General features: G+C 36.6%; 3 protein-coding genes and 1 pseudogene across 11 annotated transcripts; 3 read left to right on the top strand and 1 right to left on the bottom strand.

The window, feature by feature from the left end:
• Positions 1-792: 792 nt before the first annotated feature.
• On the bottom strand, positions 793-7447 carry LOC113319651 (transcription initiation factor IIA subunit 2-like). Of its 6 annotated transcripts, XM_026567899.1 has the most exons (6): positions 7125-7447; positions 6920-6973; positions 3565-3640; positions 2450-2591; positions 2300-2350; positions 793-1483 (listed from the first exon to the last, which is right to left on the bottom strand). In XM_026567899.1, exons 4-6 carry the CDS (start codon positions 2576-2578, stop codon positions 1343-1345), a joined length of 321 nt encoding a protein of 106 aa, XP_026423684.1. In that variant the 5' UTR covers positions 2579-2591; positions 3565-3640; positions 6920-6973; positions 7125-7447; the 3' UTR covers positions 793-1342. The 6 variants fall into 6 exon arrangements, with proteins under 6 accessions (XP_026423684.1, XP_026423682.1, XP_026423683.1 ...); XM_026567897.1 differs by lacking the exon at positions 3565-3640; XM_026567898.1 differs by lacking the exon at positions 3565-3640 and having other exon boundaries at positions 6925-6973.
• Positions 7448-9453: 2006 nt separating this feature from the next.
• Positions 9454-10758, top strand: LOC113315526. Its single transcript, XM_026563792.1, has one exon. The coding sequence runs from the start codon at positions 9454-9456 to the stop codon at positions 10756-10758; it is 1305 nt and encodes a 434-aa protein (XP_026419577.1).
• Positions 10759-13783: 3025 nt separating this feature from the next.
• On the top strand, positions 13784-19582 carry LOC113318918 (elongator complex protein 4-like). Of its 4 annotated transcripts, none has more exons than XM_026567202.1 (12): positions 13784-13959; positions 14134-14205; positions 14830-14929; positions 15360-15653; positions 15745-15974; positions 16061-16124; positions 16236-16389; positions 17466-17544; positions 17861-18020; positions 18105-18196; positions 18586-18845; positions 18976-19582. In XM_026567202.1, the coding sequence occupies exons 4-11, from the start codon at positions 15521-15523 to the stop codon at positions 18751-18753; spliced, it is 1080 nt and encodes a 359-aa protein (XP_026422987.1). In that variant the 5' UTR covers positions 13784-13959; positions 14134-14205; positions 14830-14929; positions 15360-15520; the 3' UTR covers positions 18754-18845; positions 18976-19582. The 4 variants fall into 4 exon arrangements, with proteins under 4 accessions (XP_026422987.1, XP_026422985.1, XP_026422986.1 ...); XM_026567200.1 differs by having other exon boundaries at positions 13785-13959; positions 15378-15653; positions 16055-16124; XM_026567201.1 differs by having other exon boundaries at positions 13785-13959; positions 16055-16124; positions 19039-19582.
• A 734-nt stretch (positions 19583-20316) lies between these two features.
• On the top strand, positions 20317-23477 carry LOC113315525 (annotated as a pseudogene).
• Positions 23478-24111: the final 634 nt, after the last annotated feature.

The following is a 24111-nucleotide window of genomic DNA, read 5'->3' as shown; positions in this document are numbered from 1 at the left end:
AACATACAACAAATGCCATGCATACATTTCAGAAACATAATTAGTCCCTTACTCTTTTTTGTCTTAGAACTAAGAACAAACACTTCGCATACATCATTTTGTTAACTCCTTGATGTTTTCATTTTAAATATTTGTCTAGAACAGAAACAAACCCAATGAATAAAAATGTATGAATTCCAAATATAACAATCTTACCTTAGCAGCCGGATATTCAACTTTTAACATCTTCAGGTTGATCCCACAGGAATCCTGATTACTACACTGATAACCACTACAAACAACTGTACATGAAACTCTATAGCTACAGAAAGTTTTAGTTAGGATTAGGATACACAAAAGAGGAAGTATAGAGTCATAGAAAAACGAAGCTTTGACATGTAGCTGTTCGAAAGATGACGAAACCATACCATTCAAGTCAACGTTGTCCAATTGCTTCTATAAGGGATGAAAAACTGTCTTCCTGTCGGTCACAATCTTTGTGCAAAAAAGCAACAAAAAAAGTTAAATTTCTGGATTTTCATAATCAAATGGAAAGAATTGAGAAAATTGGCCATTGATTCCAGTAAAAGAAAATCAAGCTAACATACTAGTACATGTTAAGAGTTCATCAAAAACTCCATTAATTCGATTGGAATCAGTGAATTTCAATATCCTTCATGCAAAATTTTAAAATTTTGAATGCCAACTTTTTGTTGTTCTTCAATGGAATTTCATGAAATTCAAATGAAAAAATCTTAAAAGGGAAAAATAATATTGACATGAATAACCCATTCAACAATTTACAAAAAAAGATCATCAATCGAGTCCAAATTTTGTTGCAGAGAAATGAATTCATGATACAGAGAAAGAACGAAGAAGAAGAATAAAAAGAAGACGATGGTCAAATGCTCAGAAATAATAATAGAGAAGACCACGGTCAAAGTTATTATTACCACCCAGCCTTGCAAATACCCCACCTATTCTTAACAACTCAGTCGTCTTACTCAGTCGGACATCACTCTGTACATTTGATTTTCTTCAAAATTCAGAGCTATTCAGCATACAAGCAATTGGATAACGTTGAACTTGAATGGCATGGTTTCATCATCTTTCAATAACCCTTTGTGGATGACAATAATCCTAGATTTAGGAGTAAATAGTCTATAAAGTTGCTGGCTGCGTAGCAAGCTTTACATGTTGGACTACGCACGTCTCTCCCATACATTTGGCTACCTACCTCTCCCTTCTTGACATGTCTACGAATTAAGAAATTTGCTAAGTGGAAGGGTAATGTTGGCTTTTTTTAACACAATGCAATGTGTCATTAAAAACAACGCAGAAAGATAAAATAGTCTATCTGAACTCATTGAGTGAGCAACTTGGAGTCGCATGCAACAATTTTAACCTTGCCAACATTCTCTTGGCACTCCTCGTTCTTAAACAACGCATCTTGCAAGATAAAGGTCCATACATTGTCGCAGAACCTGTAGGTGTGCAGATGTCCCTGTAAGAAAGAACACCAAGAAAAAGATTTAAACTTAGTAAAGAGGCAGCTCAACGACCATATAACAGAACTTCAAAGCAAAAAGGAGAGGGCATAATTTCAAATGATAATATTTTTGTTCAAGAACCAAACATGGAATTTTGGGGATCCATGGAATTCTTCAAAGATAAAACATGGACCATATAGCAGACTTCATTGGGAGACACGTGTGTAGTCCAACATGTAAAGCTTGCTACGCAGCCAGCAACTTTATAGACTATTTTCTAAATCTAGGATTATTATCATCCAATCTTCTCATTAGTATTTCTGCACGGTATTGTACTTAGACTTTTAGAAAAAGAAACCAAAAGACACCATCATGCTCCAAAGACAAAACTCAATTAGTTCTAAATGGTTTCTCAATTCTGCTATTTCATTACTCGGGTCTGGAATCAATGCAGTTAACTGTGAGTAAATTTCATTCAATATACAAACCAGTCTGTATTACGCACAAAACAATCCAGCAAAGTTCAGGTTACATGTGGTAGGCGAAGGAGTAATATGATCGACAATAATACTAAGGCAGAGTTAAACAATTGCCTCAGAAGCAGTATAATTTCCATCAAAACTAAGAAATAAATGGCCTGTTCTTCCCCAGTTGTTACAACAAAATCAAGAACCAGTATACTTATCTACTACTACCCAATGAGACTTTCACTAGAGGATTTCAGTTAAAAAAGATAATACACCTATTTACTCATTTATATTTTCCCATAGAAAACCCTAATTTTTTCCTCAAGAATCAATACCAATAAACAACAAACAAAGAAACCTCACCTTGATTGTGACTTTGCTCTTAACCTGAGTTTCCAAAGCTTCAGTCATAGACTGAAACACCACAAAAATTAAAAACAACCAGACGAACTACGCCAACAAAGTGAATTAAAAAAAAAATTATACAAAAAGAAAATCTAAGAAATTACTTACTTTATCAAATTGGATAAGAATTTGAATAGCAAGTTCAGGACTAAGAGTTCCATTAGAAACCATCTCATCAAGAGTTTCAGTCAAACACATCCCAATTGTAGACCTTCTATATAGTTCAAAAGTCGCCATTCAACAACAAACCCTAGAAAAAAAATCCACAAAAATCATCAAAAAATAACAGAAATACAATCATCATAATCAACTTAACTAATAGATTGATATAGATTATCATCATATTTGCAGAAAGAGGATTTATGGAGAAACAAATTTCAAAGTTTACTGATCTGAATGAGAGAGCGATTTCGAGAGTCCTTTCCTTTTATAAGGTCTGAAAAAAAAAGTGAAGAGAGAGAATTGGTTTTATACCTCCACATATCTAGGCGGTGTTTTGATAATCTACTATGTATGCTACTATGTTATCATGTGTTATGATTTCTGACCATGTATTCTTTATGACCGACTTATAGATTGCCACGTGCTATTGATGAAGGTGCTCTCCTTCAGGGAGCCCAAATTACTTCCCAAATGTTACTTTGGTTATAGGCACTTCTCCGGAACCAGAGCACATTGTACCCAACCAAATATATATATATATATATATACTAGGTATCACCCCGGCCGTAGGCCGGGGCTCAACCCTTTTGTGGTTGTCACTTTCTTGGGATAGTCGGGGCCTTCGGCCCCGACATGGTTAGAATACGTCTAGAATGTTTCTTCCACTTTGGTTAGTTGGGTTAGTCAAGCTAAGAAGTAGTTTTTCAGCTAGGGGTTGAACTCTCACGATAGAGGTTGGAGTTTGGCGCTAATCATATTCAAAAAACAAAGAAAAAAAAACAAAATGATTTAAATGGTTACTTACAGAACCTTAATTTATCAAAACCCGATTTAAGCTCATATATTATGCCTTTTAACGGAAAATGCCATCTTTTCACTTAACCTAACAATCTCTACTTGCAATCCAAAACATTAACTCTTAACTTAAACTATTAAGTTCAGCTTCAACACTAATCTAAATCAAAATTGGAATAAAATTATAAGAGAAGAGAGATTAAAAGGAATCTATGAAACCCAAAAAGAAAAAGCAAGTGAAGAATTCGAAGGTATTGAGATATAACCTGACCATCAATGCATTACAGTTCAATACTCCTGGAGGATGGTACCATACCCTAGCTTGCTGACATTTTATTAGCACTGTCACATGCCAAAGATCGTACTATCAACACATAGATATGTCACTTAACAATCTATATTTATTCAACCAAAGAGACAATATGATAGTTATCTAATCTAGGTGCCTAAAAGGTCCAGCATGAGAAGGCTATATACAACATGTCCTGAGCTAAGCCATCGATCACAGTGATGTTCTCCGCGCAAGATTTCGAATCACAGCTTCACAATATATGTTAGAATTTTTTGTGATACAAACACAAACTTCATCAAAAAATATCGGCATAATGTGTAGTACATAGGTATGCTGCAGCCAACAAAGCCAAATTTTCAAAAAATGCTGGATGAATCATTTTTCTAAATCCTAAGCCCAGATTTCGCATAACAATAAAACAAGGTACTAGAGAAACTAATATATGTCAAAACGAGTACGGACTGCATGGTACATGGATAATATTTGTGAATGTCAGGAAACTATTTCACCTAATGAAACTATATATGTTTATCTCTACGGGAGGTACATATTCTACATAATATACGCATTTCCTAGAATGTGATTTCGTGGGTGATGACTCAATTACTTATTGTTGCTACAAAGAGTAAACATCCAACAGTGTAGACTCAAATACTTATAAAAAAATAAAAATGCTGGCAAAAACTCAAGTTCAGGAGTTCAATTTCAATAGAACAGAAATCTCAAATTCCTACTAATCATGTTATCGAAGTAAAGAAACAACCAACTTGCTCAAATTAGTGTCTTCACTGGTCATAGTAATTCGATTAAGACCCATAGCCTCTGGTTTTAAGCTATGTGTCCAGTCACACTATTGTTTTCAACTAGATAATCATTTTCTTTTCCTGAGTTCCATGCCAAGATTGATAAACAAAAACATACCTTTTCCTGTATTAATATATATTTCACTAGTTTTCAAGTTAGTCTTTGGCGAGTTAATAACACGTAAAGCTAACCACAAGAGTAAACCATTACTACCAGTTCCATGATGCAAATTTAATGATAATCCATTTTTCTGAAACAATTGAGCTTCTTTAACCTAAAAACAAACTAGCTAATTTAGATACCAGCACATAAATAAGAAAAGCTAAAGAACTAAGAACCTATACAAAATCATTCCCACTCATTAGCCATAACATCTAGGATAACAGTTCAAACACAAGAAAGTCATAATCACAAAAATGCAGTTCAACCTTATGCGACCTCCAAATACACACTTAAAAGCTCGTAATCAAGGCAATTTAAGGTATCCAGAGATCATGAGTGACTACACCAGGTATAATGTAGTTCGCTAGTTTTCAAGTTATCGTACGGCAAGTTAGCAGCTAGTAAACCTAACAACAAGAGTAAACAAGTACTACTAATTTGATTAACTCAATTCCAAAATGCTATTTCTAACTGTAATCCATTTCTGAATTCATTGAGCCTCTTACCTTTAAGACAGACAACTAATTCCAATACGCTGCATAATTTTAGAAAAAAACAAAACGAGATCCAACTCTCCATGAGATTCAAATTAGCTTCCCTCTTGAAATAAATTCACCATCTAATCACACCTTTATTTTTCCTTACCAACAAACATTCCCAGGCAGCATAAAAACCAATCTAGTAGAGAACTATAAACATATAAAGGTCACGCAATTGGCACCCACTCTGGTTAATATAGGAGCCTTCTTAATACCATATAGAAGAGTAGCTACACTATCAATCCGTAGCAGCAAACCGGGGTTTTTTTTTCCCTAAAGAACCAAGCTAACTGGCAAAATACATGAGTAGAAATGGCAGACTTTTCCTAATAGTCGTGGAAAAAATATCAGAAGATTCTATTCATCAGAGAACTGCACCAATACAGCATGTACACAGATCTATATAACGGTAATCACAATCAAAAGTATGTACACAGATTGTATTCATCAGAGAATTATAAACGGTAATCACCAATACAGCATGTACACTAACTGCACCAATACAGCATGTACACAGATTCTATTCATCAGAGAACTATAAACATATGAAAAGAAATACCCAACAAAGAAGAAAAAAGATGAAAAAGTATACCTGAAGCTGAAACGCTTCATCTTCTTTCTCCTATGTTTCTCTGACTAAACTCCCTCCCAAGTCTCTACTGATTTGAGAGATTTGTAGTGAGGCAAAAATACACTACAAACTCTCCAGAACGCCCCAAAACAATCAACTCCCTAGCATTCTAGGGTTTTACCACTAACAGGGAGTTCAAGAGTTTTTTTCAAACTCCCCCACGACTAACGGTGGTTTTCTAGGGAGTTTGGGAGACTCTTCTGAACTCCCCCACGACTAACGGGGATTTTGAGAGACTCCTTTGAACTCCCACACGACTAACGGGTAAAAACTCAACTACACTCAACTCCCCCGATGACTAACACCCTGTAACTCTTAGCTTAAATTATTAAGTTCAGCTTCAACACTAATCTAAATCAAACTTGAACACAAAATTATAAGAGAAGAGAGATTAAAAAGAAAAAGCAAGTGAAGAATTCGAAGGTATTGAGATATAACCTGACCATCCATGCATTACAGTTCAATACCCCCGGCCGTAGGAACTTCATAACTAAGTTAAAACCCCTAAAATTCAATTTACAGTCAAAACCCTAGAATTCAATATCGCTTAACTGATTGCTAAGAGGTAAATAATTTGTTGGACATAAACACTATAAAATCACACTGAACGTAAGAAGTAAATCCAAACTCTTATCCACTGGCAGTTCTAGTTGATAATTGGCAAACCTGGAATTATAATCGAACACAAAAAAAGAAGTCTAGTACATGCAGTCTCGCTAGCTAATTTTCAATTTTCCCTAGTAGAGGTTGTTCCTGAATGAAATTGGTGGTAAGTTAAATGATGATCACAGGGATGTCAATCTACCAAGAAGCCAAAACAAATACAGGCTTAGGTGGATTAAAGAAACCCTTACCTGCTCATAACAATGAAATCTTGATCAGACAGCACCAAGAAAGAATGTTCAATTTTTTTGAAGCTAATTACTTACAGAACCTTAATTTATCAAAACCTTGAACCTTAAATTTAAACAATACGAAGAAGGTAAGCTCATGTGTTATGCATTTTAACGGAAAATGCCATCTTTTCACTTAACCTAACAGTCTCTGCTTGCAATCCAAAACATTAACTCTTAACTTAAACTATTAAGTTCAGCTTCAACACTTATCTAAATCAAAATTGGACACAAAATTATAAGAGAAGAGAGATTAAAAAGAAAAAGCAAGTGAAGAATTCGAAGGTATTGAGATATAACCTGACCATATCTATGCATTACAGTTCAATACTCCCGGCCGCAGGAACTTCATAACTAAATTAAAACCCCCAAAATTAAATTTACAGTCAAAACCCTAGAATTCAACTATCTTCAATTTACAGTCAAAAACCTAGAATTCGACTATCGTCAATTTACAGTCAAAATTAACAATGGAAACAATTATTGAAGTTTATTGAAGTTGTACCTTAACCGCTACTATCTTCTTCGACCTCCTTGATGATTTTGATGCTTTTACAGGTCTTAGAAGTTTGGTGGTATTTTTAGCCGAGAGAAAATAGAAGATGAGAACGAAGAAACTTGAGAGAAAGGATTACTGGTTTCAAAAATTCAAAAAGATTTTGTATGCATTCCTACCAATAGGCCATTCTGCTCTTCTAAGAACCTTCAGAGTTCCCTGAGTTCTGTGTGTGAACAAAATTTTGAATGGATTATTAAATTCGATGCTTCATTTAGAGACAATGACTTCTCTATCGGCTATGCCATTTCAATAATTAATGTTTCAGGAGGATATAGTGAACACAAGGCTCGATCAGGCTGGGCAGCTAAGCCCCTTAGATGCGGAGGCAAAGGCATTTCTACAGGCTCTCCTATGGATCAAGGATTTAAAGCTGGACTGCTGCATCACTACAAGAAATGAGTCTGTTGCCGACTTTGCGTCTACATATGATGCGGCAATAGGTGGCTTTTAGCCTCATGGCAAAATCGGTGTGGCATTAAGTAAGACCTTTTTCCACATCCATGGAAAGTTGAGGCAAAAATTCCGTCGTTGCCTCGCATGATTTAGTGATGACGCATGAAATATAGGTCTTGCCACGTCGATATGGCAAAATGTATTAATAATACAATAATAAAGTTTTTGAGCGTGAAAATATAAAAAATTTAAATTCCTCTTAATTTTTTTATTTTGATTTTTGGTAGTTAAATTAGGCTTAGTCTTATGGGGTGTTAGTCTAGCACCTAGATTAGCAATCCACGTCAGCTAGCAAAACCACCTAAGTCTTATGTGAGTGATAGTGTAGCATGCTAGTCGCTGAAACAAAACATCGCCAAGCGCTGAACCATTCGGCGTTTTCACTTTTCGCTGAACCATCACGCGCTTTACCAGTCAACTCAGTCAGAACGCTGGACCATTCTGTGCCTGGCGCTGCACCATTCAGCGTTGCAGAAATCGATCTAACCCAACAGAAGGTCGATCTTCTTCTTCTTCCTCACCCCAAAACCCTCCAAAAATGCATGTAGCAGATCAAGCAGGATAGGGATTTTCGTCACAAATCGCACCGTGGGTTTGAACAAAAACACCATTGGAATCATTTGAGATTGGTTTGGAGTTAATCCGTCCACGAAATCGGTTTGGGTAAGATTTTGAAACTTTAGGGTTTTTTTTTCTTCTGATGATCATGATTTGTTGATGAAATTGATATGTTTAGATGATTGGTATTTGTTATTTAGATGATTTAAATGATATTTCTAGTATTGTATGATTTAATTTGAATTTTTGTGATGAAATATGATTTTGGGGATTAAATTGATTATTTGTGATGAAGATGAATGATAATTTGTATGAGAGATTACATGATTATGATGAAAATGATACTTGTAGTATTTTTGATGAAGCTAATTTGTATGAATTTGTATGATTATGATGAAAATGATAAAATGTGGTTGATTCTTTTTTTCTTTTGTTATTGATTGTAGTATGAATATGGAAGAACATTTAGATGCTTTAGAAATAGTATCGGCAAAGGGAGATAGGCATGTATCTAATAATTTCAGTGATAGTCGGACTATAAACTTTAGAGGCAGCTTTAATGAGGTTGAAACGTTATACCAAATTGTAGTGAAAGATAATCCGATAGCACGAAGATAATTGTGGTTTTTCTTCTGTCTTTGAGTTTAATTTTTCCAATGAGGATAAAGGTTTAGTTGAAGCCATAGATGAGAGATGACGGAAAAAAACCAAGAGCTTCCATTTTAGAGAATTTGAGCTTGGCATCCTTCCTTTAGATTGGTATATGTTAACGGGACTTCTCATTGGTGACCCTACGAAACATCAAGTAGTTATGCCGGCATTGGGTGAGCTAACATATGCTTCTTTGGATGATTTGTATTTTCAAGATTTCATAGGATTTGATAAATGGAACACCAAGCAAAGTACAATATCCCTGTTTATCTTGAGAACCTACATTAAAAGTAGAGAATTTACCAACAATGTTGAATGTGCAAATGTATCGACAAGAGCATTCTTCCTTTGTGTTTTGGCCATTTTCTTATTGCGGGTTCTAGTGGAAGAGTAGATAAACGTTGGGTTTTATTGTTGGATAATTTGGATAAAGTTGGGGAATATGATTGGGGTTTAGCTTCCTTAGGTAATACCTATAAATTTACTATTTTTCTCTTTATTATGGAGTGTTTTAAGAAGTGTTTTAAGTACTTTCATTCTCTTTATTTTGGAGTGTTATATGAAACGCTCCTTTTTTAATGGATTGTCTTAATTTTGTTATATTAGGTACATTATGCAAGGAGCTTTGAGAAGAATTTTGTTCGGTCTTCCAGATGATGAAGATGATACTGAGCAGAATGTTCTAGCGGTGGCTACGCTTTTGGAGTCACAGAGGAGGCAAGGACTACATCAACCCATCCCAAATGAAGTAAAGGAACGTCAAAAGGTGCACAGAAACCGTGTATATGCCGATGCAAGGATGATGCATCAATACTTCAACTTCAGGTATACATATGGGCCGAAAAAGTTCAAAGGTCGGTTTGCTTTTCCTCGTCCCCTTTTTCTGAGAATTTTAGAGCAAGTTTGTGATTTTGACCATGATTTTAGTCAAAAAACCGATGCTTGTGGTATTCCTGGTCATTATCCATATATGAAAATGGATGCCGTGATGAAATATTTTGCCAAAGGAATTGCACCAAATTCTCTGGATGATTACACACAAATGGCAGCATGCACTATCTACTTTTATGCTAAGAAGTTTATGGATGCAATTATTTGGATCTATAATGGTCGATACATGCGTCAGCCTACCACTCAAGATATTGAAAGGATTTTAGCAAAAAATGAAGCTCGGGGATTTCCTGGTATGCTTGGTAGTGTCGATTGTTTTCACTGGGCATGGAGAGCATGTCCAATGGATCAAGCAGGATCTCACTGCGGTTATAAGTCATATCCCTCGGTTGTTTTACAGGCGGTAGATACATATGATAGATGGATCTGGCATTCCTATTTTGGGTTGGGTGCGCATAACAATGATCTTAATGTCTTGCATGCTTCGGGTTTGTTTGATAAAGAACTTAATGGTGTAGCACCTCCTTGTCATTATCAAATCAATGGAAAAAACTACAATACGGGATACTACCTAGGAGATGGAGCATATCCTATGTATGGTTGTCTTGTGCAAGCATACAAACCCGCCTCAAACAATGTGGAAAGTCTTTTCAATCAGTATCAAGAAGCAACAAGGAAAGACATTGAACATGCATTTGGTGGTCTAAAAGGTAAGTTTGGTATTATATTGAAACCATGTCATTATTATAAAAAATCGGACATGAAGGCAATTATGAGGGGGTGCTTGATAATGCACAATATGTGTGTTGAGATGGAATATCGCAATGAGGATTGGGGCATGATCACGGGACAAGAACCTCAACCGCCAATTGAAGGAAATATAAGGCTACCTCCTCAAGTATTGTACAACCCGGAGCGTTGGGTGGAACTTCGCGAAGAACTCACTACACACATTTGGCTACGACATGGAGAAGGTTTGAGAGATGGAGATATTCCAAACATAGCGATGGATGATGCCTTACCATAAGTTTATGAGGGTACAAGCGACGTTAATACCGATGAAGACCAATATGACCCTCAAGAAGATGGAGCATTTTATGAGAATGGAGAGTAAATTTCATACTCCATTTTTCAATCAAGCACGCTTTCATTAAGTAGACAATTTAATTAGTTCTTGTAAACTCCATAATACTTCTTCATGCACGTTTACAGTTACATTACATATTTAACTAGAACTTCATAAATACTTCTTCATGCACGTTTATAATTACATTATATATTTTACTAGAACTTCATAAATACTTCTTCATGCACGTTTACAATTACATTACATATTTAACTAGAACTTCATAATACTTCTTCATGCATATACTTCATTCAAATCAATTTCGAGCTCCACCAAATATCTCCAAAGTGGTGATATGAATGAATGGCATTCCATGATCCGTTTGGTATAAATTCAAAGCATCTTCACGATTACCATTTGACTCCCTTAATGAAATGTGAAAAAGCTTGCAATAATGCTTGATGCTTGCAAACCGAGTTTGTAGTTGTTTTTGGCTTCTTCCATTATCATTTCCATCTCACAAATTCTTGAAAAACTTGTTCCAAAAATGTGTTGCTACTTTGAGACTTTCGAAAGGATTTGTGTTGTTAATTTTGCGAAAACTTCTCACCAAATCATTGTCTTCGGTAATTGAGAATGCAACCATGCTTGAACTTTGAATTAAGAATTTGGGAGTAGAAGAAGAGAGTGAAACCTCACAAGTTTGGGGGGGGGGGGGATTTTGGGTTTATGTGTTGAGTTTATATAGTGAAGAAATGATATAAGTTCGGGCTGGAAAATGTAGCCGTTACGCAAGCGCTGAACCAAACAACGTCAAGCGTTGAACCATCCAGCACTGATAAATATCAGCCGTTAGATCAAAACTAGCCTTTATTCTCAACGGAAGGAAAGAGAGCTTTGTACCATTTCCGCGTCATACGCTGAACAGTTCTCCACCGGACGCTGAATCATTTGGCGCTTCACTTCTCAGCCATCAGATCAAGATGACCATTGCATTTTCAACGACTCAGATTTAGTGGCCGTTTGAAACCTCAACATCTATATTTTCAGGCTTCCCTATAAATAGAGAATTGCTTCTCCTTCATCCCTCACACCAAAATCAATTGATTCTCTTCTTCATTGATTTTCTTCTTCTCCTTCTTCTTCTTCTTCTTCTTCTACAATTTTGTTCATAAAAAATATGGCACACTTTCAAACAAAAGAGGATGATGCACTAATTCTCTCTTGGATTATAGCAAGTAATGATTCGATTAGAGGAAAAGATCAAAAAGGTTCACAACTTTGGAAGAGAATTATGCTAGAGTACGTTAAAATATGGCCGGAAGGTAGGGATATGGAAAAAAAGGCATTGCAATCAAGGTGTAACACGTTGAGAGGCGAAGTGAGGAAATATATTTCATTCATAAGACCTTACTTCCGCAATAAACCTTCGGGATTGAATGAAAAAGATTAGGTAAGTACCTTAAAAAATTGATGTTTTTTTTTTCCAAATATATTTCATTCATATGACACTAATACATTTTTTTCCACAGTATCGTCTTGGACACACAAAATTATGAAGCAGCAGGGGGTAAACGTTGGATACATGAATCGGTTTTCCAGCTCCTTAAGACCTATCAACCAGATTACAATCCAGAAGTGAATAATGATAATGGACCTAGTCATGCAACTCAACCTACTCAAGCAACTCAACCTAGTACTTCCGCTCTGGTAACTATGAATGAAGATTTGGAGGATATGGCAAGGTTTGGTAACTCTCCATCTACTCAAGGTTCTGATACCCCAGACATATCGCGTAGAAGACGCTATTTCGAACAAACAGATGATGTTAGAAGTAAAGGAAGAGATAAGGCTAAGAAAAAGGTACGTGAGGCTAAAGCATCGGAGAGAGCAGATGATAAAATGGACAAGCTCATACAACTTCTTGAAAATGCACAAGCACAAAGGGTTGCGAAGTATGAAACAGAGGAAGAGTACCTTAAGAAAAATATGGAAAACATTACAATCTTGACACAAACCCAACAAAGAGAATCGGACTTGAAGATCCTACGCCAAAATTTGAATGAAGTAGCGGAATAAAAAATGGAGGAACGAGATTTTGGTTCGTAATGGCAGAACCAATCCCCTAAATTAAAGTGATTTATTATGAGTGATAATTTAAGTTACTAGAAGTTAATTTAGAAGTAGGATTTCAATTTCAATGTACTTTTTTAATTTTTAGAAGTAGAATTTTAATTTTAACGTACTTTCTTAATTTTAGAAGTAAAATTTTAATTTCAATGTAATTTTTAATTTCAAAAAACATTGTAACATTGTTTTCCAATGCAATGAAAAAATTTCTTAGTTTGTCAAATTTGAAAATTTTGAAACAAACAACCGTTGGAACAAATTGTCAAACTTTTCAAAATTTGAAAACATACCTGTCTTGTGGTGCGTGTAACATGAGTGTGAGAAAACAAAGAATGGTGTAGCACTAACGTGGGGTGCGTTTCCGTTCAGCGCTTGAGCTTGGCGCTAAACCATTCAGCGTAGATGCTTGGAATATTCTTCATAGCGCTGTTTCGTTCCGCGAAAAGGTACTTTTCCCGGCGCTGAATTACTCAGCGAAAATACCTAGTTGCTAATTCACATGCTAACAACTGGTAGGAGAGAGAACTATGTTAACTTTTTTGCCACACTTTTTTTTTGAGTTGTAACACTTAAATACTAATCTAATACCTCCAATCTAGTCCATAAGACTAAGTTTTAGGAAGAAACCTGTCTTGAAGCATACGTATATGTTTTGAAGCATAATTTTGGCTGAAAGTTGAGAATGACTCAAAAAAAAAAACACAAAAAAAACTCGGTCCGCCTCAAAATAGGTTTCTCTAGGAAAGCAGCGAAAAGATGTTTTACGTGGATGACGTGCCTCCCTAGCGGAGAAACCCAAGCCCACTGCATCCTCAATCCTCGACAACCATTACCTCCTCTTTTTTTCAAAATCTGCAACTTAAACCAGAAATTAGTTTTTTCTTATTCTTCTCTCCCTCTCAGACTCGGCTTCTGTTTTTCACTATTCTCTTTGTAAATCAGATTCGCTCCTCTGTAAATCAAATCACATCATCACCATTCACCAGCAGAAAACAATCAACATCATCACCAGAAGAAAACCAACAGCGTAAGGTGAGACTAAGAATCATTGTAATTAGTAATTACGAATTAGGGTTTTGTTTCTTATTTCAATTTTTCAATCAATAATTAACCAAAATCGTCAGATGACTGCAAAGATTGATTTTGGGTTGGCTTATTTCGATTGATTTTGGGTTGGCTTATTTCGATTTTGTTTCTTCTTCGCAGCAAGCTGTAATACCATGTTACTGAAGCCGCGGTATATGAAAACTGAAGTAGAAACTCCAAAGAGAATAAGAGGTACAAAACCCCTAAAACCTGTGCTCTGTCTTATGTTTAATTGAACTGTTTGATGTTGATGTTGAACTGTTTAATATTACCGTTCTATAGCCAAATTTAATGTAATTGAACTGTTTGATGTTGTATTGGAGTATAGTGCAGTTCTAAAATGAGTGCAAAACATATATAGTCTAACATGAAATCAAATAGGGTTTACCAGTTTCACAAATTACATGAATAAGATCCCAAAACATCCAAAAGTAAACTAGAACTTAAGAAGCTAATATTTCACCATGAGTAGCTAGAACCAACTGAAACATCAATCTACCACAGACAAGTTCTTTTTGTTATGATATTTCTTAACTTGGCATGTCCTACATTGCATCTTTCCTGTCATCCCATTCATGGCATAATCTAGGATTAGAAATAAGACTGTACTAGTTTTGTCATTGTTAGCGGTGGGGTTCTTATTTGTTTTACTTCCTCAACTGCATTAGATTTATCAAACTTGTCTTACACATTGCTAAGTAGTTAGAGTTTCTTATTCTGCTGTATTTTTAACTGTATTTGGCTAGTTGTTAGTTCTCACCTTTGTTTTCTTAACCTTTTAGTAAGTTGACATGGATTTGTGTCTTTTGGCCACAGGTTTGGACAACTTCTAGCTGTCGATCTTCGGAGTATCGAGCCAGCACCTTGGGCAGGTGCTTCATTAATCCCACCAATATTGTAAAGCTAATCCGTTAAGGTAAATTTCAATTTCAAGCATTAGGGATTATGCTGGCCTTTGCTTATTATTTGTCTGTTTGTTGTTATTGCAAATTTGCAATGTCTAGGGATTATGCTGGCCTAAAATGTGCAAGTAGTGAATTAAGTGTAGGAATGGAGGCAAGATCTTTAATGGGTGTGTTACGTGTGTACTTTGTGGATGAATTGAATGTTGTATATTTTGATTTTAATCTGTGAAGACTAAAATGACTGCACTGAATAAAGATAAAGCTGCTCAAGCAATGGACCTTGACAAATTGAACAATATTCTCAATGAATCTTTAGTTCTTCTTTCTTGTTAGTTGATTGAACTAGTTTTCATTTGTTTACAGATTGAACAATTGAATCTCAAACTTAAGTTGCAGGATAGTTTTTCGATTTATTTTGTTTGATTATTTTTTCTCATTCAGAATTGGTTAAAACCGTAGTAACCGGGAAAATAACCGAGCCGACTGGGATCGGTTTCAAACCGAACCGATCCATCAGCAGTTCGGTGGCAGTTGTGCCTAAAAACCACACCGACCGACCGTTGTGCACCCCTAGTTCTTTGGTTTACTCGGAAGTTCCATTCATGGCTGCTACGAGGAGCAGGACAAGCAGTTTCTCTCGGAATCAATCCACTTCACCTTTATCTCAGATACATGGAATCAAGCCTGGACCTAATGGAGTCACATATGTATCCTCTGGAATCCCAGACCTTGACAGTAAAAATCTCTCTTTTTCTCTTCTAACTAGAAATCTACTGTATATTCTTGTGTTGATTTTGACATTGAGTTGTTTAACTTTAATTTGTAGAGATTTTAGGAGGTGGGTTTCCATTAGGAAGTTTAGTAATGATAATGGAAGATGCAGAAGCACCACATCATTTATTATTATTAAGGAATTTCATGTCGCAAGGACTTGTACATAATCAACCGCTTCTTTATGCGAGTCCTTCCAAAGACCCAAGAGCTTTTCTTGGTACTTTACCTAGTCCCGTTTTGTCGAAAGACGAAAAAAGTCACAGCAGTATTGATCAAGAACAGGTGTTTATCTCTACTCTTTTCGTGATCTTGATTATGGGTTTTTGTTCAAATAACAATTTGATGGGTTTGGTTGAATTTAGGAGAAGGGTTTAAGGATTGCTTGGCAGTACAAGAAGTATTTTGGGGAGAATCAACAAAATTCCGATAGAAGTAAGTTGTTTTTCTGGTTAATTGAGTGTTAAGGCATGGACAGGTGTGGTGCATAGAAGGGGACTAAGGTTTATGTTTCTTTTGAGTGCCTAATGAGTTGTGTTTGTTCAGATGCAACTGAGTACTGCAACGAATTTGACTTGCGCAAACCACTCGAGAGGCATATATTGAATGCACAGCGAATTGAGTGTTTTAGTATCCAAGAGTCGCCAAGTCTTTCAGCTTTTCGTGATCGATGTTCTTCATTCGTAACTCAAACTTCAAGGTATGATAATTATAAAGAAGATATTTTTATTGCAGGAGTGCTGCCTTAGCTCCACAAGTGTAGGACAAACTAGTTATCTCTTAATTTTGGGTTCAAATTAAGCTTGTGCTTCTTATAAGTCGTGATTGTGATTCCTTTCTTGGTAGAGCATATAGAATATGGAAGTTTGTAACATCATGTAACACATGCATGAAATTTTTGATTACATTCATTCAACTGCAGATTTCACTGTTAGGCGGGAATTTGAGAACCCGACAATGACTGTGATATCCCACTTATTAAGTAGAGACACTCAGGGTATCTGACCCTTCTTCTAACTAACTTTTTTCTGCATACAGTAATGTATCCCATTGAGTAGAGACACTCAATTATATAGTCGATTTTTGCCATGGTTTTTTCTCCCAAAAGAGCAACTTAACAGAATCATGTTGTACCCATTAGGTCTCTTTTGTGATTCACAAGGTATCTGACCCTTCTTCTGGTTTAAAGTAGTCTTTTCAAACAGCTCAGGCAAACTCATGTTTAAACTCTGTTAATGTATGATTGTACCCCAAATTGTTTGTTTGATGCTGGCCACAGTGCAGTGCCTATTGTATTAACTTTAACACAGTTTTGATACAATGCTGTACTTGGTAGTATCACTTCATGGGGTACCATATTATGTCATGCAATTTACGCAAACTACTCTCAAACAGCTCAAAAGTAGAAGAAGAGCGACGCAATAACACAGCTTATAACTACCTCTTTTCTGTTTCAACCACATAAGGTCCTCAGATGATTGATATCAAATAGTCTACTGATAAAGGGAATACGTGGGCCTAGAATACCGCTCACATACATTCCCCTCATACCTACGTTTGCATGTGCTGCTAGCATACTCAAAGAATTTGTGCCCGCATGCTTTTCTATTTACTCTGGTCTGTTACTAGTCGGTATCTTTTCTTTCCCCAATAACTTGGTAGTTTAATATAGGATTAGAGCTGGCCAAGAGTTTCTCCTGATGTAGTTTTGAGCGGTAAATTTTTTATCAATCATATGTCATTAGTTTACTGAAACTTTCTCCATGTCTTTTCCAGGAATGATGGTGGAACTATAAGTCCAAGTCGAATTGCCATACAATCATTCTGTGCTCCACAGTGTTGCTATTCTGAGATGGTTAGTTGCGATAACGATATAAGCTCTTTCAAGTGTAATGCTATCTTATTTATTTGGTTGTATTAGTTTGGATAAATAAGGATTGGTTAAAATGTTTCGCATGTAAGTTAGGGGATTTCTTAGTTCCTTGGGGTGGAGTGGTGTCTGTGCCTCTAAACAAGTAATGTTTCTTTATTTTTTTCAAAATGCTAAATTAAAGATGTCTTCCCTTCATGTTAATGCAGTCCTCTGGCAGAAACCTGAGCAATATATTCTATCTGATTTTAACTTGCCTTTTTGGATCTTTTACGTAATTAACAGACATTATTTTTGATAGGATTGGGACATGCTCTCCTTTATTAGGTCTCTGAAAAGCATGGTACGGTCTTCAAATGCAGTTGCAGTGATTACTTTTCCGCCATCGCTTCTTTCATCTTCCTTCTCTAAGAGATGGCAGCATATGGCAGATACCTTGCTTGCAGTCAGAGCAATCCCAGGTTTGTTTCGACATTAGAATCTTTTTGTGTTTTATACTCGTCCTATCCTAAACTGAATCCACGATTTGGATTTATGCGAAACAGACGAGGACAAAGAGTTGGCGAAACTCCTGACTGGCTACCAGGATATGGTTGGTTTTCTTCATGTGCACAAAGTTGCCCAGATCAATACACAGGTACGCGAGAAATGTTGGACTTTTTTTAAAACTTGTTTCTTTCTTAATCTTTACCCACATAGGCGCTATTATGTTCTTATGAAAAATGGTATTAACTGCTTTTAGTTCTCAAGCTGCACCTTTGACCTTTGAATTCGTTTTGTTACACCATTTTTACTGTTATAGTTCATTAAAGAGATTTTCACCAAAATTTTGCTAGACATGAATTAGTTAGCACCCTTGCAGTCTTGTCTCCTACCAAATACTCTTGTATATGCCAGTTACCAGCATCGTTTTTAGTTTGGCGTTTTGTATAGCTGGGTCTAACTTTTCATACAGTTTTAGCGTATCAAACAGCTGTTATCAATCTCTCTGATCAAAAAAAAAAATATCTTCTAAATTTCACGCAGGTTCCTGTAATTCTCGAGGCAACAACATTCTCGATAAAGCTCCAACGGCGTAGATCTTTGGTCCTAGAGAGGCTAAACCAAGCCCCAGTTGACGGTTCAAGTGGTAGTTCACACGGTGTATCAGGCAGCTGCGGTGGTGGTTCAAAGTCATCCATCCTTGATTTTTAGTTCTATAATCTCAATGATGAAAACAAAAATTTGGGTGTTCAACCCCTGGCGATGTTTGGTTCAATATTTGGAGTGCACTGATTTTTGCAAAGGTAGTAATTCCTGCTCTTTTAACCAATTTTTTTTTTGGTGAAATTGAATAACTGCAGTATCATCAGTTTTCTTTTCTTGGTCCAAATAACTTATGAGCATCTTCTAACTACCCCATTTTTATAAACCCAGTAATCATAGAATCCCAGGACACAGTATCTTTCTCAGGCATTGAATCAAACATCTTCTTAGCAGAAACAATCCCAAGCTTCCCACACTTGGAATAAGTATCAATCAAAGAGTTTGGCACAAAAATATCATAATAGAAACCAAATTTCTCAATATGGGTGAACTTGACGAAGAAGAAGATGATTAGACCCCAGAACAACAAGCTTTCAACAGAATTGGGTTTGTATAATAATCAGGAAACAGAACATTCTCCTGCAAATCAAAGAAAGTAGAGAAAGCTGCTGGATACTGAGAATTATGAGCAAAAGCTCTCATAAGTGTTGTAAAGATGAACATTTGGTTCTTGGATTTGGTTAAAAATCTTAACATTTGATGACAAATTGAGTTTAGGTGCTGCAAATGGGTCTTGATGAAGATTTGCTTTCATGATTTGTGCTTGCATTTCTTTTAAATGCTTAATGTTTGAACATTTCTGAAGATCCATTAACGTTTGCTCAAACAATATTCTTGAGGACACCCATGTGGGTGCTCTGCAACTTGTTGAACACAGTATTTCATTGTAATCTTCTCAACATATGAATTGAGAATGAAGATGATAAGGTTACTTTTATATATGTATAACCAATATTGTCTAGGTTCCAGTTCTTAAACAAATTGGAGCGAGCCGGCTCGGAATCTACTAAACTGTAGCTCGACAGTGAAAAAACGAAAAAAGTTTCTATCTCGGTATAAACATTTTTACCGTACCATGATTTTTTATTGTGTTGATCCGACTCGTGTGGGTCTTACTGAAGTCATCTGGTTCATGTGGGTCTGACTGAAGTCATCATGATCTGGCGCAATGTATTTTTTTTTGAGTCAGATTTAAGGGTCATATGCAAGGTTTAAGTATGAATCGTTTTTAAATTTTAAGAAGCGAGAAGCGTCAGCTTCATGGTTGATGTTTGAAGCGCCCAAAAATAATAGCTTTATGGTTGATGTTTGAAGCGCCCAAAAATAATAACGGTTGCTTTAAGTTGGATGGAAAATGTAAATTTATAAGATATAACTAAGATATAAATCCATTTCTAGTCAAAAATGTAACTGTGGCTCGGTGGTTTAGACTCGAATAATCGAGTAGCAGGTGTTGGGTTCGAGTCCCGCCTTCGGACACTTTCACATCTTCTTGTTTTTCTATTAAAATATTTGGGCGGGAAAATGGTCATATGAGCTAAGAGTCTGATCTAGACGCCGAGTAGCAAAAAACAAACACTACTCCGATTTGGAATCTATAAATCAATTTATTTATTTTTTTCCGACTCAAGTAACTTGTCTCAATCTCTACTTGAAGCTCACTTGTTACACATGAAGTTATTATCCCAACAGGTCGAGTATGTGGACAAGGAGGGTAAAAGTTTTGTATAAAACTTCTGAATCCAGTGAGATATGTACTCAACGAGACAGATAAAAAATTATGTCCAACCCAAATACCTCCGAGTCAGACACCAACTCAGAGTCTCAGACATCAGAAAAATGAAAACCAATATGACTCGGTTCAAGTCAGATACTGAGTCAGGGGACCTGTCTTGCTAGATAAGCCCACATTGACATTTTATCATGCAGCCAAATGGACACTTGATAATCCCAAAGAAAAAACAAAAGAGGACAGTTGTACTTTCGGTGAATTCAAAGCTCTGCCTGCCATCGATGATTCTATTGATCTTAACTTCTTCAATTGCGGCCAAATTCTTGCAAAGGTTTCTAATTCCTGATGATTATTTCAATGAAACCTCCTCCTTCAATCCAATTCACTCAACAAGAAGAGGAAAAAGAAGCAACTTACATTATTTCTAGCATCTCAACATTGCTAGTTTTTCGTGTTTCCAGCAGGTTTGCAAAATCTTCCATCTGTGCTTTTCATTTCATTTTGGCATAATGATTTTGTGTGTTCGTATTTTGAAGTGCTTTAATTTGTAGGTGCAGCGCAGAACATCTCCAGTGCCGGCCTCCAAAGAGCAAGGTATGGGCGAAGTTGATACAAAACCATTTGAATCAGTCCAAGCTGCTCTTTCCTTGTTTTAGGAGAAATCTGTTCAAAGAAAACATCGATCAATCAGCACCGAGGTATGCAGGATCTGTAACAATTACTGAATTCAAGTAACAAAAGAGGCTACAGTGTATAACTAGGATGCTGAAATATGTATTTCAGCATTGCTGTTAGACATGTTCTGAGTTTGTCTGCTGCTATTGCAGGGAAAGCTGGATGCGGAGGAGAAAGATCTTGACCTTTTCTCAAGGATTTGGCCAACTACAAACTTCAAGTAGAGGTCAAAGACTCTGCTTACAAGCAAGCTCTTCTCAAGCTAGATATATACCAACAAGTCGTAGATGAAATTTCCCTCAAGCTGAATAATTCAGAGGCTGCAAGAGAGAAATACTATGAAGAATGTGCAGAAGCTAGAAGCTGTGCAAATGAGCTCGATTCCAGGATCAAGGAATTAACTGAGCAGTTGGGGGAAATTGAAAAGGCAAAAGAACAACTTCTAAGTGCACTTGAGAAATCGGAAGTCTCTGAAGAGGAGCTTGTAGCTGCACAAGCAGAATTTGAGGCTATTAAGGAATTAAAATTAGCTGCGACCACACATGCTGAACAAATGGAGTTTGCAAAGAACGTGGAGCTTTCAGAACGTATCAAGGAACTCAATGAAGCTGTTGTTCTCCTGAATGAGGCTGCAGTGGAAGCAGAAAGAGAGAAATTTATGATGTTAACAGATATGGATGATTTGGAGGATATGAGAAAACAAGTGGGAAGTATATATGAATTGGAGAATCAGATTGCGGCCAAGGCCTTGTTGATTGCTTCATTAAATTCAGAACTCGACGAAGTGAAAGAGTCTCACAATGCATCTTTGCAAGCTGCATCTGATTCTCTTAATGATGCAGACAAACTGAGACTGGAATTGGAGCTCTCAAAGGAAGTCAACACCGACAAAGAAATCAATGTGAATTCAATGGAAATGGAACTGAACCAGTTCAAGTCAGAACTAGAAAATGCAAATGGAGAAGTTATCCGTTTGAGTGGTGTCGTTGAAATGCTTACTGATGAGATAAACCATCTAAAAGGAGATATGGATGAGATTAGAGAACGAGAATCAGTAGCACAGGTTGAAATTGCAATGCTGAAATCAGAGACTCATAGTGGGAGATGGAAAATTGCTGAGGCAGGTGAAGCAAAAGCAAACGGCGTTGCCCAACAACTTGCAATAGAAGCTGAAGCAGCCAAGAAGGGAACTCGGAGACTAAAACAAGGGAACTCCTTTACTTTCAGTTCAAAATTTGATGACTTCTCTCAAGATCTACAAGTAACAACCCCCATACTCACGAAGTTGGTGAGTTTCACAGAAGAGGGGAGAGATGGGTTTGATCCTCAGATCATGATTTCAATGCTAGAGTATGAGTCCTTGATCAGGAGGGCTGAGAAAGCAGATCAAACTGCAATTTTCCCAACCCAAGTCCCACTGAATTTGATTGCATATGATGGAGATAGTGATATTTCCATGTTAAAGAAAGTGTTAGAAGCTTCAATGGCAGAAATAGAAAAACTGAAACAATTTTCAGAGAAGGCTGTGCACAGGGCAGAGATGGCCGAGAGAGCAAAGGAGGCGGTTGAGGACCAGGTGAGGAAATGGAGAGAGCAAAAGCAGAGAAGAAGGGTCGCATTGGCTTCATTCCGCAATGAACCTGTGCAGAAAGAAAGTAAACCAGCTAGAGTAGACAAGACTACGTCTATGTATGAGGCACTGCCATTAGGTAAGGTTCTGAACATGAAAGTCTAGCACCAGCTGAACAAATCTAGTATATCTCATGATATAAACATCAATCAAAATTCTCTGTGACAAATTCTAGTGAGTAGTGTATGTCATTTTAATAAACTCTGAGTAAGCCGACGCAAATTTGGTAACCATTTTCATACAAAAACAGTCGTTGGACCAAGAAATGTGCATACTTTCTCAGCTGGCCCAGGGATCATATGCCTCCAAGTGATAAGCCGATGCAAATTTGGTGACTTCCATGGAATTGGGTCAACCCATACACCAGAAAAACTAGTAACCCATACAGCGGACTTGAAAAACTAATGCAGCCATGTTGAAAACATTAGCAGCCTAAGGTGAACATAACAGCTTTTTCAAGTTACTTTTCCAAACAAAATGCCCCAAAAGTAAAACAGAAACTGTCCTTTTTGAGCATTTTCCAGAAGAAGGATACTAACATGCTTTTCCTGTGTCTTCTCTTCTCTCCGGAAACTTGTAGTTTTGCCTTCTGAAATGTGTGATTGTTTTTCTTTTAAGGGCTTATAAATAGTTACCATTATGAGTTTCACTCAATGCAGACAACAAAAACATATACTTCAAAGTTGTAAATGAGAGTTGCAGGGAACTGAACCAATATTAAGGGGCAGTCGACTCAAATATGGTTCAGTTTCCTCCAACATCTCACCTCCGACTTTCGTGAAAGAGAAGAAGCAAGAAGGATATCATTGATGTTAGTAAGCGAAAACAAGAGAGTGTTCATGAAATTGCAAGTGAGAGTTGAAGGAAGCTAAACCAGTTGCACACCGCTATAATGGGGGCAGTTGGGTTTAGTTTCCTCCAACATCTCATCTGCAATTTACATGTATGAAGCTAAAGAAGGATCCATGTCGGTGTCTGAAGTAAGAATCGGAGAAAACTAAATTAATTAAATATTCGGCATTTCAATTTAGTTTTCTCCAATATCTCACATCCAACATTTACTATAACAACAAATGCGAATAGTGTGAAAGCGGAAAAAGAAATGCGGGAGTCGTAAGTGACAGCTGAAGGAAATTGAACCATGCACAATGCTAATGCATACAGTTGGGTTCAATTTCCTCCAACATCTCATTTCCAACTTTCACATCTAAGATGATGGCAGTCTGTAAATGAGAAAATATGAGCATGTTGAATCCGTAAATGAGAGTTGAAGAAAATTGAACCAATCGCACCCTGATACAACATCTTATTAACAAATTTAACATCGAGAGAAGATAAAAACCTATTGAAGTCGTAGGTAAGAGTTAAAGGAATTTGGACCAATTTGCATAAAGCTCAAATGACTGCAATTGGGTCCAAAATTCTCAGT

This window comes from Papaver somniferum, chromosome 10, assembly GCF_003573695.1.
Source record: "Papaver somniferum cultivar HN1 chromosome 10, ASM357369v1, whole genome shotgun sequence".
Classification (NCBI taxonomy): Eukaryota; Viridiplantae; Streptophyta; class Magnoliopsida; order Ranunculales; family Papaveraceae; genus Papaver; species Papaver somniferum.
The sequence above is the reverse complement of the archived record's forward strand: the minus strand, read 5'-3'. Positions and strand labels throughout refer to the sequence as shown.

Coding starts and splice junctions, on each gene's coding strand:
- LOC113319651 (XM_026567899.1), bottom strand. CDS start 2,578: ATGGCGACTTTTGAACTATATAGAAGGTCTACAATTGGGATGTGTTTG. Junction 2,351..2,449: donor TTCTTATCCAATTTGATAAA/GTAAGTAATTTC, acceptor GTGGTGTTTCAG/TCTATGACTGAAGCTTTGGA. Junction 1,484..2,299: donor AGAGCAAAGTCACAATCAAG/GTGAGGTTTCTT, acceptor TCTTTCTTACAG/GGACATCTGCACACCTACAG.
- LOC113315526 (XM_026563792.1), top strand. CDS start 9,454: ATGCAAGGAGCTTTGAGAAGAATTTTGTTCGGTCTTCCAGATGATGAA.
- LOC113318918 (XM_026567200.1), top strand. CDS start 15,521: ATGGCTGCTACGAGGAGCAGGACAAGCAGTTTCTCTCGGAATCAATCC. Junction 15,975..16,054: donor GCAGTATTGATCAAGAACAG/GTGTTTATCTCT, acceptor GGTTGAATTTAG/GAGAAGGGTTTAAGGATTGC. Junction 18,021..18,104: donor TGCAGTCAGAGCAATCCCAG/GTTTGTTTCGAC, acceptor TATGCGAAACAG/ACGAGGACAAAGAGTTGGCG.